The sequence below is a fragment of the Oxyura jamaicensis genome, chromosome 10 (genome assembly GCF_011077185.1).
Source record: "Oxyura jamaicensis isolate SHBP4307 breed ruddy duck chromosome 10, BPBGC_Ojam_1.0, whole genome shotgun sequence".
In the NCBI taxonomy this organism is placed as follows: domain Eukaryota; kingdom Metazoa; phylum Chordata; class Aves; order Anseriformes; family Anatidae; genus Oxyura; species Oxyura jamaicensis.
The window spans coordinates 15,988,532-16,008,522 of NC_048902.1; the positions used below are offsets into that span (position 1 = coordinate 15,988,532).

General features: G+C 37.9%; 1 protein-coding gene across 8 annotated transcripts in view; it reads left to right on the forward strand.

Annotated features, from left to right (window-relative positions):
* Positions 1–19,991, forward strand: part of MCTP2 (multiple C2 and transmembrane domain containing 2) — a 153,065-nt gene that overhangs the window by 123,559 nt on the left and 9,515 nt on the right. For all 8 annotated transcript variants that reach the window (XM_035336133.1, XM_035336131.1, XM_035336135.1 and 5 more), the window contains 2 exons: positions 6,871–6,993; positions 9,815–9,856. In XM_035336133.1, coding sequence (XP_035192024.1) covers positions 6,871–6,993; positions 9,815–9,856 — 165 coding nt within the window. The remainder of the gene's footprint in view (positions 1–6,870; positions 6,994–9,814; positions 9,857–19,991) is intronic.

A 19,991-nucleotide genomic window follows, 5' to 3' on the forward strand; every position in this document is an offset into this window, starting at 1 on the left:
TGTTTAGTTCTTGTTCTGTAATGTAATTCAGTATCCAAGTGTGGACGTTCTGTAAGTGTTTGCAGTCAGGTAGCCTTAAATGTAGCATCACAGCCTTCCCTGATTGAGTTGCCAAAAGCAGTGTCCCAAGAGGACGGTGGAGAACAGATCGTAATATTGTCAACTCTTCTGATTTCACTGCGACTTTTTGCAGAATAACATGCTTTTCTTACAGCTCTATTTCTTAGAGTCCTGTGATTGCACATGAATCACAGCTTTCATTTAAAACACAAATGAGTTTCTACTTCCTTGCCGCAGCAAAGAAAATGAGATCCCCCTGAAGAGTCTAAACCAGACAGTGATAAAAAAGGCCCTAACACATACTGACTTAAACAGTATGAGATTTCTTGTGTGTTCTTAAGGGATTTTTTTTTTTGCTGGTTTGTTGGTTTTCATGTCTTGTTTCCTTACGAGTAAGGAGTATTATTTTTTTTAATGTTCAAACTGCCATTAAAATTGTGACCCTGGTGAGTGTAGTTCCCATCTTGTCTCCTTACTTCGAAGTCTTTGCTCATTTTCCTTCTTGCATCACCACATGTAACATAAATTGTCAAGCACAGATCAGACACCTCCTGTTTCTCTCCCCTGATAACCTCATCCACTGCTACTTTCTCAGAATGCTGCAGCTGGGACAAGTAGAGCTGGAATGTGTGGCTGTGGCACACATACAGGACATGGCTTTGTAGCTGCATTGCTTGGCTTGATTTACACAGACTACTGAGACGGGTAAACGTGGCCATGTGTTTTTTGTTACCTAAGGTGATATATGCAAAATAGAGTGAGATCCGCATGGTAGCAAATTGTGCTGTGTAAGCAAACCCCTTATTCCTAATCCTCAGTTCTGTACCGTGACGTACATCTAATGCCCAGACTGAGCTATACTGAGGCAGAGTTTGGTGTTCTGTTTTGGATTTGGAGTGTTTAGGTGGATTTTTTTTTATTATTATTATTATTTCAACAGTGTTTGCCTTTGCAACAGAGCACTTATGTAGAAGAGCTAAACTTTTTGCCTGTGTTATATCCATGAAATGAGCAAGTTGTACACAGATGAGATCTGTGGAGCAATGCAGGGATAATTCATAGCATGGCATAAATATTTAAGGCCTTCCATTCCCTCAGGTCATTTTTGATTTTGGTCGTCCCCACTCAATACAATGCATGCACCGTACCGCTCTTGAGATGTTCTGTGTTCTCTTGCTGGACACACAAAGCAGATTGAATCCAAAGTAAATAGGTTTATTCTGACAGCACTGGTCTGTTTATGTATAATTTCTCTTCCTGCCACATTCTTGGTTACTGCATCCCAATGAGGGAGTGACTTTGCTTGTCGCTCACCCCCCCGGGCTCCAGCTTGGTGCCTGGAGGTGAGGTAGCTCTCAGCTAAGCATGGAGCAGTGATGGAGCATCCCACAGCTATGGGAAGGAGGAATGCTGGAGTGCCTCTCTTTGGAAGAAGATCTACTATAAGAAGAAATTATTTGGAAGGGGGACATTACCGGAAAATGCATTCTTTGTAACTGTCTCAACTTTTATCTGCTCTGCCTTATAGTGGAGCTATTTTTAAACTAATTGTTTGCAGCCTCTGTTGCAGGTTTTTTTTTTTTTTTTTTTTTTTTTTATTAAATATATCTCCCTCATCAAATGCACAAGCCATCCCAGGATTGCAAAGACTGTTAATGTGTTCACATGGGTCCACATGATATACTCTGATTTCTGGTAGCCTGATCTCAGCACCATGTTAGTGCATCTATATTGCCTGGTATCTGAAGGAGATGCTTCTGTGTATGCAGGTACATACATGAGCATGACTTTCCTGCTTTAAGTGGGTGTGTCCATTATTCCTTTGACTCTTTTACTCTCCCTTTATAAGGACAGGAATAAATATCTGTCAAAAATAATTTGTCATTGACAAGCCTATTGCCTCCAAGTGATTTGAATGCCCTTTTGGAGAGCCAGTGTCTTACCCTATCGGCTAACATCCTGTATTTTGTTTGGGGCAGAAGGACAGAAGGCTGCAAAAAGAACAATAATAATAATAATAAAAAAGCTAGAGATGTAGTCACTGAATACTTAGCTACAGAAATTTCTCTTCTTATAAACAGTCAATTTGTGTGTACATGGCAACTTGAGCCTACATAACCCCAAGATAAGTTAGAAACATGCAGTTCCTCTCCCCTGTAAATAAAAGGGAACATGTTTTTGTGTCTCAAATAACAACCTGTGTTTTGGTTTAGTTCAAAACAGATAACTTAGAGTAGTATTAGCTTGTTTTTTCTCCTGACTTCATGAGTTGCATGTACCATGTTTATAAATTGCAAGGAAACTTTTGACAAAGCTGTTAGTCATTTAGACTTCAGTCAAATTGTGTGTGGTTTTGAAACCTGAAGTTTCAAATAATATTTTTCACAGCTCCACTGATGAGGCATTTCATTAGCGTTGGAGCCTACGTTTGCTGATAAAATAACCTTTTACCATAGGTTCTGTGCATGCATTTAATCTCCTTTCACTTTTATTTTTTCCATCTGATGGAATGTATCCCTCTCCTCCCCACCACTGTTGTTTTCCAAGAATTATTCTGTTATAGAACAGAAATTATTCTGTTATAGAACATAGTGTCTTTTACTTCTCCAGAAAGAGAAGTAAAGTCCTAAGTCAAAAAGGAAAATTATTGTGCAGAAAAATTGCCCAGAAAGTCCCATCTAATGCTAGGCTTCTAAACCTCTTAAAACTGTTCTATCCCAAGACTGTGGGTTTGCTGGTGACAAATGTTTTATGGGCATACTTTAGTGGACACCCGTCTAAAATCTGTTCTTAATAGTCAGATCCTAAATTAGAACCAGAGGGGCAGAAAAAACAGATTTGAAACGTGTTTCTAAGGGTTTGTTTTTACTTTCAGTTGAGACTGCCTTCTCTCATCTTTTGTACTGCTGTCAAAAGGGCCACTCTCATGGTTGTTCAAACTCCATGCTTCTTGACAGGAACAGTTGGACCCCTCTTCAATGATTTTCAGATGAAACGGCTTCCAAACCTCCAGAGCTTTAACTTGTAGTTATTAGGCCCTTTGAAATAGCAACACATTAATCAGCTGAAATCGAGTGGTCCTTTCTCCAAGGCTGTGTTGTTGCTGTTCTCTTCTAGGTAGAACTCTAGTCTAAATATTAGTTTCAATAGCTCTTTTTCTTCCTCCAGACATGTCTATCCCATTTCTGCTTCTATTTTGATCATTGTTTTGTAAAGCTGTGAATTAAATTGCTCAGTTCTATAATGGGCTTCTATACTCTCAAATTGCATTAAAAGATGTAATGCAGAAAGCTAGTTTTTTCTTGCTTGACTTTTATTTTAGAAATTGGTTACTGTCCTTTTAACTTTTCTCATGCACAGTATGAAGCCCAGCAGAAAAGGTGTCAATGATGTAATGGATTATGTCTGACAGAATTTGGTCTAACGATGAAGTGAAACATGAAAAAGTATGGTTTGTTAAAAGCCAGATCATTTGAAATCGAGGGATTCTGTCCCTGGCTACTGTGATCTTGAGCAAGTGATCTGAACCTGTTAATGATTTCATTTACCAGCCTCTGTATTAGGCAAAAGACAGACTAGCGACTACAAGAAATTGGGAATATACTGAGGCTTGCAGTAGCTATGGTATATGTATATGTTAGCAGTGGAACCATTCTTGAGTTTTGATGAAAGATGTCATTAGAAAATAATTTGAGGAGGATAAGGCAGGAGCTTCTCCCAGACATGAGGTACCAGTGGGGAGAAAATAAAAACATGCATGACAGAAAGCCATTTGTAATCTGGGGAGTGGGTGTCTATACCACAGGCCTTTTGGTTTGTAGTTGGTGCCTGTGGTGCTGTGTGAGAGCTGAAAAAAAATAGGTTGTGGGCTTATATGGGAACTGCTTTGATGGCTGATGCTGCAGAACTAGTGAAAAGGCTGTTAGAATGCAGAAATATTTCTATTCGGTTTATAAACACCCTCTGAACTTTTATGATGTACTGTATGTTCACAGGAATCATTTCCCATACCTCGGAGGCTAAATAATTTCTGAATAGCTAAATTAATTTGTCTTGTATCTGTGTTGTGTCACAGTAATGAAAGCTTCTCTGCTGTGATGGTAGCAGTAAAGCAACTCTTCTTAAGTAGATGTGGGAGCTCTATCAAAGTGTCGCTGTCTGAGCTATAACTCAGCAGCTGATTAACCAGTCAGCATTAGAAAGGAAGCGACAGGATGCCTCAGCTATCAGCTGAGACTATGCTGGGATTTTGCAATTAAATTTTAAGTTTTATTTAAGGTCTGAAACTTAATAATACACAAAATATACTGTTGGATCTAAAATCACCAAGGTCTTGATTTTGTATCTTGCCTAAATGACCTGTGATTGCAAGGTTGTATTATACTTGCAACTGAGCGGAGCGATGTTCATATAGGATGATGACAGATGCACTAAAATTGGTTCAAGTCCTGCAACTGAATGAATGAAGAGAGGTTCTTCAAGAGCTTCATTGACTCCTGTAGGACTCTGCATAGCTGACTGCCAGTGGAGTCTTTTTGCTACGTTGAGACTGAGTTCACATATAACCCAGGGAGATGATGTATATGCAACCGTCTCCAACAGTCTGAAATCAATTTTTTGAATTCATACCTAGCAATGTGAATTTATAGAAAGGAGTTTGAATAAGAATCAGGTGTCTATCTGTGTGTGCATCTATTTTTAGCTATTTATATATATATGCTAGATTATTATGCGTATAGATATTTCCAATAACGTATCCTCATTCTTTAGAATGACACTTGAGGTGGGATGGGAGCTTGCATCACCTTCACTTTATCTTACAAAACAGGCAAAGATTCATTCATTCAAGAGAGGTGGAATAGCTTCAGAGGAGTTTGGGTTAAAACTTTTTATTTATGGACCTTCTTCTTTTTATCTTGAGATACCACAGTTTTTTAAGCCTCCTGTAAGAGAGATCAAGTATCATGCCTTCTTGCCAGCATTCTTGTGTTTTGGTTGCCTTGCTTATGTATGAAATTAGACTGTTGGAATCATTATCACTTCTAATTTTTTAGTATGTTGAAAAGCATGATCAAAAAGAAATCAAAACCTAATCCTCTTCTAAGTTCCTAAGCTGCAAATCAATAGTATGGGGATATGTTTTCTGGATGTCAGCCCATTTTATGAATGCATATATCTCAAAGATTGTTTTACTGGCCTACAAATGCCTTGAACAGGATGACAGTCTAATTCCTTGCATAGCAACAGCTAACATAAAATCAGGTTTGCTCTAGAAAATGCTACTGCTATTTGGGCAGGGCTACATATGCAGTCATTGTTTCTTGGTTTATGTTTAGCCCTGGTAGATATTAACTGGCCAATTGTCTGAGGTCAGGCAAGCCTTTTTTTTTTTTTTTTTTTTTACAAGTTACAAGAGCTGTTTTGTAGGTGTATAAATTCTCACCCCATGGAATGCAGTGGGAAGTAGCGTTTTGGTACACTGTGGCTAGACTTTTGGGTCCATAACACAATACATGTTGCCATATATATCCCATTCTAAAAAAGCCAGACTTGCCTTCATATATAGTGTCTGACAGACCAAGGATTAATGGAGATAGAGATTTAACTTCCTAATCACCCAGAGTTTTCTGTCATTGCAGTTTGAGATGCATTAACTGAAGGATCTGACTCATTTTCATTTACCTGTATTATTCTAAAAATGTGATTTTTGTTTCTGATCATTTCAGATATTCCTTTGGGGAAAGAAAAATATAAGTGTATTTGTGTCTAGTTTTTAAAGGAGGTTGTTTAAAATAGCTTAAAGTTACTATAGACATTAGGTAGTTCTTCTGAAAACACTATGTAAGAGGAGAAAAGGAAATGGGATCACAACACACATTTTATGGCAGTTCTGGATTTAACTTTGTTTTTCCAACCACTCCTAGTTTGGAGTCCATTCAGGTATTGTTGGTACTTGTAAGGTTGCAGTTTGGCTTGGTATCATATTTTTGAAAAATACTAAGTGCTTTTTCAATTCCCTGTCATACTGGTTACATGTTTTGCCGATCCAAATTGCAGAACAGAACTTCTAAATTTTGTTTCTGCTTCTGCTATTAGTGGATTTTGTCAGATACCACTCTGAAGGTACAAACTCATACCCTTTCTAGGTAGAGAGACCCCAAGAAACCAGTGAAATCAGAATATGCTTTGCTGGAAAATAGCAAGAGTATGGGAATGGAGAATAGGATTCCTGGATCCCTTCCCAAAATAACGCATCACATGCAACCTACAGCCTTGCCTTCTGGAAGGTGATGGTCTTTTCTCTGTGTTGCTATGCCAAGAACACAGGCGGAACAATGGTGCAAATCAATTTGCTAAGTATCTCTCACTGAGCAACTGGAGAGGTGGATGGCTCCTGTTACACAAGAGGAAGAAACTCCTCTAGCCTGTGAAAGACGGGCCGGCAATTAGGGTTTGATGAAGGGCAGCAGGTTTAAGTGGGTCTATTATGCTCTAGCATTAACGACAAAGAGCGTTCAGGCTTGAGGAAGTCCCAGGAAGGAGAGAATAATGCCTTTGGACCAAACTTATGTTATGGCCTTCACCAAAAACAGGGAGGGAGAAGCTAACAAATAGCAGCCTACTAGATTCAAACAGAACAGAAAGAGAGTACACTTTGCAAGCAGATTTTCTTTGCCAAAATAAGAACATGAATGAGGTTAAGAGAGATTCAAGGATGAATGCACATCAGGATAATGACTGAAAGGCCTTCTTGTATGTCTTTCTACTTACATACTTGTATGCTCCCTTCTATTGCTTTATTTCTCCCAGGTATTTGTGGTCACCGTGTGGAGCGTGGAACTGTACATGGTGCCCCTGGCTCTGCTGGTGCTCTTTGCATACAACTTCTCCCTCGTCAGAACAGGGAAGGCCAACAACACCCAAGATGCCCAGGCAAGTAAAATCTCAGTAACTCTGGCAGACCCAGCTTGAATTTGCCCTTGAGCAAGTTGTCATGCATTTTAATGGTATCATGCTAGTTGTGTAGCTAAACATTTTTATTTCAAAGTACTGAAAAGAAACCTCCACCCTCTCAATGTTTCTGATTCAATTCAAGCAATAAAACATTCAGTGTACTAGGGGGAAGAAGAGAAGAGTGTGTAGGAGGGGGATTTCACTTAAAAAGGTTTGCAGTGATTTTGAACTAGGTTGAATTAAGAAAGATTAACATGACAAGACCCCAAAATCCATGCCCCCACTGCTCTTACACTTTGCATCACACTGATGATTCATGATTCACAGAAGAGGAAAGTCAATACAAGCTGAAAGTGAAGTTAGTTGTTTTTTAAACCTTGTTGGATTATCTGAGACTTCAAGAAGAAAACCTTACTCCTCCTACCTGTCTCCCAATTTTAAATAATAAATGTGTTTTCTTTCTTTTTTAAAGTTAACCTTCAGTTCTTTAATTTGATCTAGGAGAAAAAAGAAAAGATTAAAATACACAAATATTTACATGTTTCAAATTGCAGCTGTTGAGATATGAAACTGTTGTTGCCCACTGTCTTTACTTGCATAACAATAGTAATTACAGTTAAAGAAGAGGATAAATCCATGGATTTCCATAATGTTCCATTTTAGAATGTGTAACAAGTACAATAATGAAATATAAGCTGACCTAAATCTTCTAATTTCTGCTGAAAAGATGATTGGCATTTGTACCCCTAAAGTCTACCTTTACACAAATCGATTGCACAGATTTTATATAGACAAATACTATCCTAGGATTAAAAAAGGTCAGTTGCTATTGTATTAGCAACAATAGTTGCTTCTAGTTCAGTTTTGATCAATCCCCATATGGAAAGATTGTTGGAACACAGGGGAAGTCATGTTATAGGGACCAGGATGTAGACTTGATTTGAAGATAAATGGTAGGAGAAGTGCTTTTCTCCAATTCCATCTAAGTCCAGAATAGCATAGAAAGATATTGTGTGTCTCCAGTGACCACTTAATTTCATCAAGAAAATGAGAACTTCCCATGTGGGAGAATCCCAGCCAAACTTTTATTTTATTTTATATTTTTATTTTATTTTATTTTATTTTATTTTATTTTATTTTATTTTATTTTATATAAAAGGCAATATAAAATAATGCTAGGTTACCCTGGAAAAAATACACGAACAGTACCTCTCAACACCTACCATTCTTCCTATGGTGAATTTGTTGCATCGTCAAGTGAGGAGAGTCTCACATAAGTCAGCAAGATTGAGCAGCACATCATTGGGATAGATGATACAAAAAGCTTGTGTCTGAAAATGCAAGTTAATTGTAGCAGTACTAAAGAAAGGTCCAGCAGAAGGTTTGCCCTTTTCCTGTCACATACATCCTGCAAACAATGAGATACTGTGGAATTCAGGGGTGTATTTTGCATAAGCAAAATTACACATCTGCCTAAGTGCTTTGTAGGATTGGGATCATATGGAACAAGTAGTCAAAGTGCCTTTAATATTACCTAATTTCTTTTTTATGTGTGCCTGTGATTCTAACCATCTGTAGGTCAAAAATAGACAATCAGGTGCTACTTCTAGTCACATCTGTCCTGCAGATGACAAAAGGTTTTTTTTCAAAATACCAATGTTTTTTGCACATTCATTTATTTATTTTTTGCTTCTTCAGATCTTGGCACTACTTGTGTTTTCTGTGTTCCAGCGCGCACATTTTATGTATATAGAAGAAAGAGAACAAGAGTTTTTGGAAAAGTGGCCATCATATTCTCTCTCTGATTTCTGTGCTATAAAATGGGGATAACAGTATTAACCTTGTAGGCATGATCCAATTGCCAGGAGGATAAAGTCATGAATATTGGTAAAATGCTTTATGATTTACAGATGGGAGCTTCTATAGAAATGTAAACCATGATCACTGTTAATTCAGCTACTCTGAGTACTGGAGAGAGCCAAAGAGTAAGTCTGGATATCTGAGTTCTCAGTACCTTGTGTGTACTAGATGAAACTATTTTTTCTGGAAAAGGATAAAAACAAATCCCAAACATCTTTTGTTCTGATTCTTCACATTCTTTTATAGTTATCTGTATTTAAACTTGTAATACACTGATTCAAATACACCTATTAAATAACTAAGAAAAACCTGGAGGCTCAGCTTATAAAATACCTGAATTGAAAGCCAAGTGCTCCTAATTTCAAGCCATAGCCAAGTCTTTTGTTTTCTCCCCTACCTGTCAGCACAGAAGTTAAAGGGAGAAAATAATGCTGCATAGAAATCTGAATGTGATTCATGAGATTGATTATGTTTATACTAATGTATTTTCTACCATCTAATGCTTCAGTAATGGCCCTCAAGAGAAGGAGCAGTCATTGTAGCAGGGAGGATGGAACAAGTTGACTATAGAGTCCTCAGCCTTGACATGCCGACTGGTTCATTTGTCAGACTAAGAACAAAGCTGTTTACAGATAGTTAAAGTTGGCAATGAATTTGAAAGCCTGTTGCCTTCAAACTACTGGACACAACCACTAATGCTTTATGTAGACTTAAAATTTGTATAGGGCATTGCATGCTTTGTTCAAACCATCACAAAAAAAGTCCTTGAATACAAAACGTTATTTCTGAAAGGTGAAAGTGGTGGGTTTGTTAATGACTTGTAACAGAAGTGGGAGAAAACTGTGTAATGAAACGTGGGAGTATCATAAGCTTTTTTGAATGTTGCCTGCCACTGAGAATTAAGTGTAATGTTTTCTAATATGGGCATCTGTTTTTGCAGGATCTTATGGGCTTGGATGATGATGATGATGAAGATGACAAGGTAAGCATATTTCACGATGATATGTTAGCTAGAATCAGAAGGAAAGTGGGGGGAGCACAAACCCACCACCCTATCTCCATGAGATCTCCATTCATTGTCTGTATTTACTGGGAAAACAATTGTTACCAGTTTGCTGATGAGCAAACTTGAAAGATTGAGAAGGTTGGTTGGTTAGTATAACGTTCAGTAATGGCATTACCTGTATGAGACCTATGAACTTCATTTGAATCTGAGCAGTTGCTGCTGTGTGCTTGAAATCATAAAACACATGTTTACATATGTGTCCATATGTTCATGGGTGGACAAGGTAAGTACATGAAATCCCTCATCGCTTCCATAGGCAATCTGCACTGATGGCTTACTGCAAATTATTTAGTATTTCCATTCTCGTAGGCCAGAATTGCTGTGATTTCTGGAGGACAGCTTAGAGTTTTCTCAATATTCGTTATAAAGCCTGGGAAAAAATGGTTTTAGTTTGTTGGCTGAAATGTAGAAAGAAAGGGAATTAGCTAGGCCTGTTCCTCATTTTATTAGAGCATACTTACTCGTTCTTCTCACTATGAAAAATTCATTGGATTTTTTTCAAGTTTATCAAACCACAGTGACAAATGATAAAAGGATTAGAGGGCATGGCATATGAAGAAAGATTAAGAGAATTTAATGTATACAGCTTGAAAAAACATAAGTAAGTGAAGGAGGATCTGATAATCTATAAATACTTCAGAGCTAAAAGGTGAGGAATTATTTAACGAGCAACAGCATGCAAAGGAACATTAGCTGTTAGGAAGAAAATGTTCACAAGGAATGTGAAACTTTCAAATTGCATACTAAGTTAATAAGCTCTTCTTGAATATTCTATGTTTTAAGAGCGTTACATTGAAATTGTTGATCATTGAGAAGGAAATCAATACCACAGTTAGCAATTGCACCTTAACTCTCAGACACTCGATTTGAAGCTCAGCAGACTAATTGATGGGAATAGTTACTTAAATTTAACCTGCTCTTCTGCGGTTGTTATATTATGATGAACAACTAGAAACCAATCGAAGTTATAAGCTGAAGTTTAGACAATTCAGTTGAATAACAGGTTTCTTGCAATGCTCAATAATCATTTAGATGCTCTTATTTATATTTCATTCTTTGCATTGTAAAATTCTTCAACTAAATGGACCAATATCTGGACTTAAGCAGAAGTTGCTAAACGAAAGTTGAATTATTTTCAAATGAATATTGTCCCTCTAAAATAATTACTATTTTGTGGGTACCTAATGTTAGATGCCAGTATATGTTGAGCCTGTATTTTTTGTGTGATGCTTAAATGTGTAACTTTATTCTCCGGAACCAATCCTATTTACATTATTCTTTTATGGTTTTCCAGTATTTTTACTTTCAAGTGCTGAGGTGGAAAAAGATGTAAAAATGTATTAAATACATATACAGCCTTCTGCCTGTGATGTGCAACAGGCTAATTGCTGCAAACCAAAATATTCTAGGTCAGATTTACCCTGGATATAACTCCTGTGACTTTGGTTCTCTCTATAAAGTCATCTGTGTCACTTACATATGGATCTAATTGCTTTGCATTTTTGCCCCCTGCTAAACAACTCCACTATCATTTTCTTTTTTAAGTGTCTTTTGACTAAGTATGGTAGTCTGGGAAAAATCCTGAGAGTCAATGTTGAGCTGTTGATGATTTGGCTCAATCATTTTGCTGTAATCAACATTGCCTCATCTCTATTTCATGCAGTAAAGGCCCTTAGAAATGGAGAGCTGGAAGAACTAATTAAAGCAACTCACAGCAGACACCTCCATCAGACTTTCTGACCAAGATAATGCTTTCTATCCCAATATGACAGCAATGATAATTCGTAACTTGTATTCGTTGTATACTAGTGTTACGTGTCTATGAGATTCAGACATAGAATTATTAGAGAATTGCCAGCCATTATGTAAGTCCCATGTCATGCACTTTGTAGCATTGCCTTAATGTCTTCGTGCTGTCCTGGGTACATTCCCTTTGCACCACTGTTAGACCATGTGTGCACTCTGACTTGCATCTTTAAGTACATTAGGTTATTCTAAGTGACTTTTCCAAGTCTGAGGGTGGCCAGTGCTCTCTAGGGAGTGTAAGAAAAATGTAATTTTATGACATTATCTCATTGCAATGTCAACATTTAAACAGACAGCTATACTTTAAAAAGAAGTCTGTGTATTTTTTTTTCCTCCCTAATACAAGAACTCCTAAAGTTGAAATCTGTTAGTTGGGTTGTAGTATACGAGGTCACTGTTTCTGTTTCCTATCATCGTGTTGTACGAAAATAGTCGCACACATAGCCTTTCTGGGTTCTGCTGCAAGTTAGACATAACAGACCATGCTTCTGGGAATTGTAACACACCCTCTAAGAGACGAACTGTTTACAAATTATAAATACACAGATGCTTAGTTCAAAAAGCCCAAGAGCAGATTAACTCCCTCCACCTAAACTATCTGTCTCAAATGACAGGGCTTAATTGCCTACTCCCCCGTTCTTTCCCTCTCTGCTCTTTCCGAATACCATCATGGAGAACTGTAAAAGATAAGAGAAATGTATCCCTTTGGCATAAGCTGCTGGATAGATGAATGCCTTCTCGGATTTGTGCCATCTTGGATGTAGAGTTCAGGCTCTGTCCTGTCAGCTCTGGGGTCTGTCAGACTCTCTGAATAAGGATTGCTTTAAAATTACATCACTGAAATATCTTTTGCCCACCAGTAGAAAGGTATAGACAAGTTGCTTGCAGCTTAGACTGTGAGTCATCTGATTATTGACCATTTCTATTTATTTTACCTTTTTTTTTTTTCTTTTCTTTTCTTTTCTTTTTTTTTTCTTTTTTTGACAACAACTGTAAAGCTTCAAGAGCAGACGGTCACCTTGTTGAATGAGTGTAGCATAGTACCTGACTGGAAAGAATTTTGGAGTCTTGTTGTGATCTTAAGTTGTCTGGATAAAAGTTTACATTTCCTCTGAAATAGGGGTGATGGTGTGGTGGAACAGTTACTACTATTTCCAGATTTGGTAACTGAGTTAAAAGAAAATCAGAGACAAAAATAAATCAACAGCAGTTCCTGTTTTGTTTTGGGGGGTCTCCATCCAGTAATGAGCCGACAGAGCCGTGCTTGGCTAATGGGACGTAATAGGGAAGGATTAGATGACACTGTGACTTCAAGCTAAGTCAGCTGGCAACTTACAAGAAATTTTTAGTAACTCATGGCTATTTTTGATGGGGCTGGGGTCCCCAAAGAAGAAAAAGTCAGTATTTTTAATGTACGAAATTATCTGTCAAAAGTAGGTACCAAAAATGCACCAACTTTTATTGGCACAGTTCAAAAAGACTCCAGCTGAACAAATTAAAGTCAAATTCATCCAGTAGCAAACAGCTGACATTTTCCATTTGTGTTAGATTCAGCATGTGGAAACCTTCCGTATGGATCTTATTTGTACGGGTGGATTACGATGAAAATTGCATTAATTTTCTCTACAGTAAAGGTCAGTAATTGAAACATGAACCAAGAGTCTATTGTGTAAGATGCTATATCCCCATACTTAGGAAAGGTCATACAAGACAATATCATCTCATTGTTTTCTTCCCTGAAAGTATAAATAATTTCATTATTTTTTTTTTCTTTTCTCTTCAATACCACAATTGCAATATAATATTTCAACACCTCCCATTGAGATTACTGAGGAGAAATAATGGTAAAGGCTTGAAAATACCCCATAATACAAAGGTTACGTTCAAACTAACAAGGCTGACCCACCTTCTCCACAAAATTGTAGCCAAGATTGCATCATTAAAAAACAAAACAAGGTGTGTTTTTGTGTAGGTGTGGACTCCCTTAAGTTGCTGATTTCTGTTCAGTGGACTCTTTGTGGTTCTTCTCTTACTGCTTCTTAACAAGTCATCGTACAGACCATGAATAAGTTAGGTTTCTTCATCAGCTATAATAAATACTAAGGGACAGATTCTGCTGCTTGCATGAGGTATGCTCATTGCAAAGCTGGAGGATGCACTTCTAAGCACACACAATCATCCTGTCTTGCAACCATCTAGGCTATAGGTAACAAAAGTTCCCAGATATCACTTAAGACACAATTATGGCTTCTGTAAGTTTTCTCCAAGCTTCTTATTAACCTAATCAACTTCTGGTTAAGCCAGAGCACAGGGGTTACTCTGGTTATGCTTTCATCTTTGCAAAGTCTCCTTTGTACCAGAAACTGGGAGAGATATGGTCTGTTATTTCTTTTACAGTGTGGCATTGTTTGGAAACGCTGTGATCCATAGGCATCCTATACCTTGGCACAATCCTTGTCTCATCATCATGATCCACCAGCAGTCAAACCATCCATAGGTATAGGGGTGATAAGAGAGAAATTCAAGGCAGGGACTTGGCAGAGGATTTCCATATATCCTAGGGACTGTTGCATGGCTCTCCTCAAATATAAACCTTAGCAGCCCTATGCAGACTAAAATTCTTCTGCTTGCCCTGCAGGTAGGTAAACTAACTCTAACTTCTCTAAATCTCTGGAGGAATATTAAATAGCACCAATCAGGCTTCCAGGCTGAGCTCATAAGCTTTAGGGAGTTCTTGTCCCATAAAAATTCCAACTATTTAAAATGTTTTTAAAATTTCTTTTGAATTGGCAGATGTATGAATAGTCTATCTTCCTCTTGTACCCCAAACTGTTAAAGATCATTACCTAGATTATAGATGATGATCCAGTATTTTAAGTCTAACCACTGTGTGATTGTTCTTATGTGTCATGTGTATTTCCAGGAGATAGCACTTTTTTTTTTTTCTTTCTTAAAGTTGTTTTCTTTTCCCCTTCCATTTTTTTTAGATAAAAGATGAATGATGAGTTTTTTTCTTTTTAGTCATTGTGCACATAAATGGTGTTTTATTCTGTTGTGACTGTTGATATTGCTTTAAGACTTGTAGCAATATCGCCAGACTCTGGGTTTATATCTCTATGCAAATGTGTATGAGTTCAGAAAATGCATCTTAAACCCTCTGTATTTCACATTTGTCCGGTGGGAAAGCAATAGAGTCATGATTTAAGTCTCTCCACAGAATCCTAAACTCTGGTTTGGCTTAGGAGACTCTCTGGTCCTTTGCACATAGATGAAATTTGTTTAACGTAAGCAAAGGAAGTGTGGAACTATGTTTTCCATGAACATTCGTTAATAAGGTGTGAGATGGTTGTCTTTGGCCGTTTTGCCAGTGGCCCCCCAGACTTAGCTGTAGGATGATGTGCCCTGCATTTGAAATACGTCCTTTTAAGGCTGATGGTGCTCTCCTTCATATCAGTCTGAAGTAATTCTATTAGCTCTGGTGGAATTATTCCAGATTTCACACCTTTTTAACTGAGAGCATAAATTGACCTGTATGTGTTGCATTTCCTCTATTTGGTAATTATTTCAAGTACACTCAGATTCGCTAAATTTCCACATCCAGGCAGGCACATTTGCAGTATGGTGTTAATAAACAAAACGATCCTGTGATGCACAGTTTCGGGACTGCACGAGGCAATCGCTCAGAGTTTGGCAGCCATCCTCTCTGTGTGCCCGTCCTTCTGTAGGAGCCGAGAAGCCCTCCTTGACACGCAGCAGACATCACAACACAGGGCAAGACAGTGACTCAGCAAGGCAGATTGCTGGGATTGTTTCAGCCACCCTTGGCTCCCACCGAAGGCAGGATCCGGTTCAAGGTTGCTGTGGTGTCTATTTTCAAAGCTCTGCCTGGAATTCATTTTAGCTACCAAGAGACTGTCTGTCACTCCATGGCTGCCACCTCCCACAAGAGCTTCGTTCTGCTGCTAGACTGAAGCCGTTAGTGAACGGTTCCCTGCAGACAATAGAGGACAGTGGTCTGCTGTTTATAGCCAATAAAATCTTTCTGGTTTCAGAAGTTCTTCATCTACAAGTATTTTGGCCTTAAGATGTTGTTTGGCGTGGGTTTTGCCAGACAGTGGAAAGTTTGGAGTTCTGCAGTCAAGCACAAAGCAAGTTGCAAGTGAAATCCAACTTTGGTTAAGTCTCCTTTTCTCTAAATAACTACTGCATGGCTTTCAAAACCCAGAGGAATAGTGGAGCAAAAAAGCATGCACGCCTGAGTTTTTTTCTTCGTTTCCCCTTTCTGTCAGTCTTGTTCATTGGTAACACACTGGGGAATTCATATCCAGTACAAGGGATAAATCCTGGCAAAACATTGCCCTAATGTGCTTGTAGCAGTGGTGACATAGTAGAATAGCTACTGTAAAAAAGCTAATCCTGAAAGCTAGGCCAGCCTAAGATAGGCAGACTAATTCTTCTAATTCCTGAAAATATTCTAAATTTTCAATTCTGATTTGTTTGCTTGTGTCCTTCTTCCTCCTTTCACATAAATCCCTGTATCCTTGTTTGTTCTTTCTCCTCCCCTTATTCCTTGTCCTTGCCCCCAGTGTTTTTCAGCTTTATATATTGAGTTTCCCTTGGCATGCCAAATTTGCTGATGAATACCACTTGTTTGAAAATTGCATGCAAGATTTCTTTTTGTGAGAGTGTTTTATATGAAATCCAAGTGAAGTATTTAGAAGTTGTAAGTAACTTCAAACCTAAAATGTTAGTTGTGTGCATACGATATTTGCAGTATACATCAAAAATACACTTAGGACATTTTTTTTTTTTTTTTCCTCTTGCATTTGTTGCTTACTGTTCTGGATATATCCAGAACAACAACAACAAAAAATCTGGAGGATGAATTAAAAAAAAAAATAGGGAACAGCTTTTAGCTTTTTTGTATAGATGACAGCTATTAATCACGGAAACAAGAAGTAGTAGAGCTCCACCATCCATGTTTTCAATTCAGTACTGAATACTTCACCCCAGAGCAGATTCAATAACTAGCATTATTTGGTCTCTGTTGCAGGGCAGAGCAAACGATTGGTAATTTAATAAAATACAGTCTCTTCCCCTGTAGGTCTCATGGTCTGTAGCTTACCAGACATGAATTGCTGGAGGTGTCCCCTCCTGGCCACGTATCGCACACTTTCAAAGTCTCTGTCACTGGATGTGCATCAATTTTGCCCTCACGTGAGAGTTTCTTTTGCAACTGTCCCCAAACATCTGGGAGCAGGACAGCATTGTTGGAAAGGGAAAAAAGATCACAGAACTGTAGTAACTCTGTGCATTTACACATTGTTTGTTAACTTACGCATTTCAGAAAGAAAAATCTAGAAGCAGTTTTCAGCAGGGCAGAGAGATTTTGTGTCTTCATGTAAAAGTTCAAGCTGATGTGCATTAACTGGACACAAAAGACTTAATTTCTGAATTTGCTGCTTTTTTGCCTTTTTTTTTTTTTTTTTTTTTCCTTCTTCCCCTGACAAGCTTAATCTTTTGTAAGACCCCTTTTGTGTTTTTGTTCAGGCAATTAATGTAGAAATGAAGGTTTCTTAAATCAGGATATGCAAGGAAGATTTGAAGTAGCACACTGATTATATAATTAATTCTCAGTTGTAAGTTCATTTTGATGGAGTTAATTCTTTCCCAGAGGCTCCAGGCTAGTTTTGGTCCACCCACAGTGCTGTAATCAGCTAAGAAATAAAGAAGAAAAAGGCCTTGAAGGAAAGGAAGTTTCTTGACTGGTTGTAGGAAAAAAATGCCAGAAACAGGCAGGATATTTTATTTTTAATTGAAGGAAAATATACTGAGCTGTGGTTTTGAACCATGGGTATCCAAATCCTGTTTTCAAGCAGCATAATATGTTGAATCCAAAAGAAATCAAGAAAGAATGATTTCTCAGGAGGATGGAAAAAAATTGTCCGGGTTGAGGGAGACCTTGCACAGATAGGAAAAGTGTTCTCAGTGGAAGATGAATTTACAATTATTTTTTACATCTTCCACAAATATGGTAATACTCAAAAATAGACTTCTGAATGGCAGTTGCCCATTTGCTAATAAATGGAGCAATGACTGTCTTTTTGGTGGACTACAAAGATTCTTACTGCTTCTGACAGTGTTTTGTAAGGTCCTGACTTCAGAAAACACATGTAGCACTCAAAAAGCTAAATAATTTGGAAAATCCCATTTATCGTACTTCATTTTTCTGCTTCTCTACTGCTTGACTGGTGACCTTCTCATCCCGTGGATGTGTTTAGACTGCAGGTTTCCAGAACAAAACAAAAATAACAAAGAAAAGACATTGACTAATTTTGAAATCGTTTTGCACAGACAGTGCTATGCATAGAGCATGGGCAGCGGTAACCCATTCCATTGCCCAATTACTGATTTCAATTACAAGGCTGTCTAGTCCAAGACTGCCTTTTCCTTGGTTAGGCATATTTTCTATTATAATTTGAAAAAAAAAAAAAGTTTTTTTTTTTGTGCATGCTAGGAAAAGATATACCTACAATTGTTGTATCCCATGAAATGGTGATTCCTGTTCTATTTTTTTAGTCAGCTTGGTGGCTGCAGCAGAAGTTATGTTGTATTGATTAAAGTGCATTATCACTATGTTTCCAAGCTCGGTCGAAGACGTGTAAATGAAGTCAGCATGATGCAGATAGAGTTGTCAGATGATCTTCCTTGCAGCTCTGGGTAGCAAGAGTAGGCTTGCCCTGGAATATCACTGTCTGAAATGGTTCCTTTACCCCTCCGTCTGAATTTGGATAGAATGAATTTCCCCCTGGCTGCTTCTCCATGAACTGCTCTAAACTTCTACTTGCAAGTTTGGTGTATAAAAGCCAACTATGACTAAGCGACTGTTGCACCATTCTAGTGAAGGAATAGTTAAAAATAATCCTAATGTGTCATTTACATTTAAGCCTAACAAGGTTATAACTGGAGTTGTGTGAAAATGACTTTTTGGTGCTATTTTCACGTAAACTAACTATTTATTTATTTATTTTGTTCTGGGGTTATTTCACACCCGAAGGGTTTCATTTTTGTTGGTTGTTTTATTAATGTAAAAATACTCATTTTCACACCCAAATGTGTGATTATTTAAAAATCTTGCTTCTATTCATTGTGCACTCACTTACAACCTAAAGGCAAATATTCAAATGTCTGGAGCTTGATAACTCCATGGTGGTTTTGGCTGTTTTTTTAAGCTCAAAAATTACTGTGAAGAGAAATGTGCAGTAAGTAATGCAAACCTTTGCTTTTAAGGGTTACAGGGGCCACGCTGTCATGTCTGGCTCTTAGCATCCAAGGATGGTTCATATGTTATTTTAGCACACACAGATATAGTGCCGTGCCCTGTCTCAGATGCGCACAGACCCTCTCACAGCATGGTAATGCAAAAAAGTCTGTAGCAATGAGACTTCACCTCTGCGGCCTATTGCAACTGTAGCTAGTCTCTGATTCTCTCTCCTGCACAGCAAAATATCATGGGCTCACAACGTAAAGGCAGAATTTCAGCCAGTGTTGATCTGAACATCTCTGGTCCTTTTTACTCTCACTCACCCCTTCCTCTGCTCTGGCCAGTGGGGACCATGGAGAACATGGGTTCGACTTGCATTGTACCAGCATCTCCCCTCTCTGGACACTGACGGGTTAAAACACAACTTAAATTTTCTTCTCTCTCCCCCCCCCCCCCCTTTTTTCTTTTATTTCTTATTTTTTCTAAATTGAGCTGGTTTTGGAGAGTCTAAATGTGATGTAAAATCAGTGTCCAGGGCTCTGCATTTTGTAATAAGTGAATGTTTTGCTGATTTCTTGCTAGAATATCTGCAACCACACCAATTTGCATGCCTGTATGTGTGTTAGATTGCTGGCAAAGAAATGCTGAATGCTGATAATTGTATACTGATTTCCAAGGCTGATTTAAGTCATTTTGATTTTTAATTCATTCTGTGCTTCCTTTTTATTTCTGCACATGTGTAGTAATGTCCTGTAATGTTGTTGCCTAAAATAAGCAGTAAGAAATGAAGTTGTGAGATGGCTGCTGTAAAAGGAAAATGTCATTTTTCCCTTTGATTCTTTTCTTTTTCCAGTAAAAGAATGTCTGTGTATACAGAATGTTCAAAAAAAAAGTTGCATTCAGTATCTTGCTGTTAATTTATATACAGAAAACAGCATGGCTGTTGGCTACATGGCTGCAAAGCTCAGAAAAGTGATACTC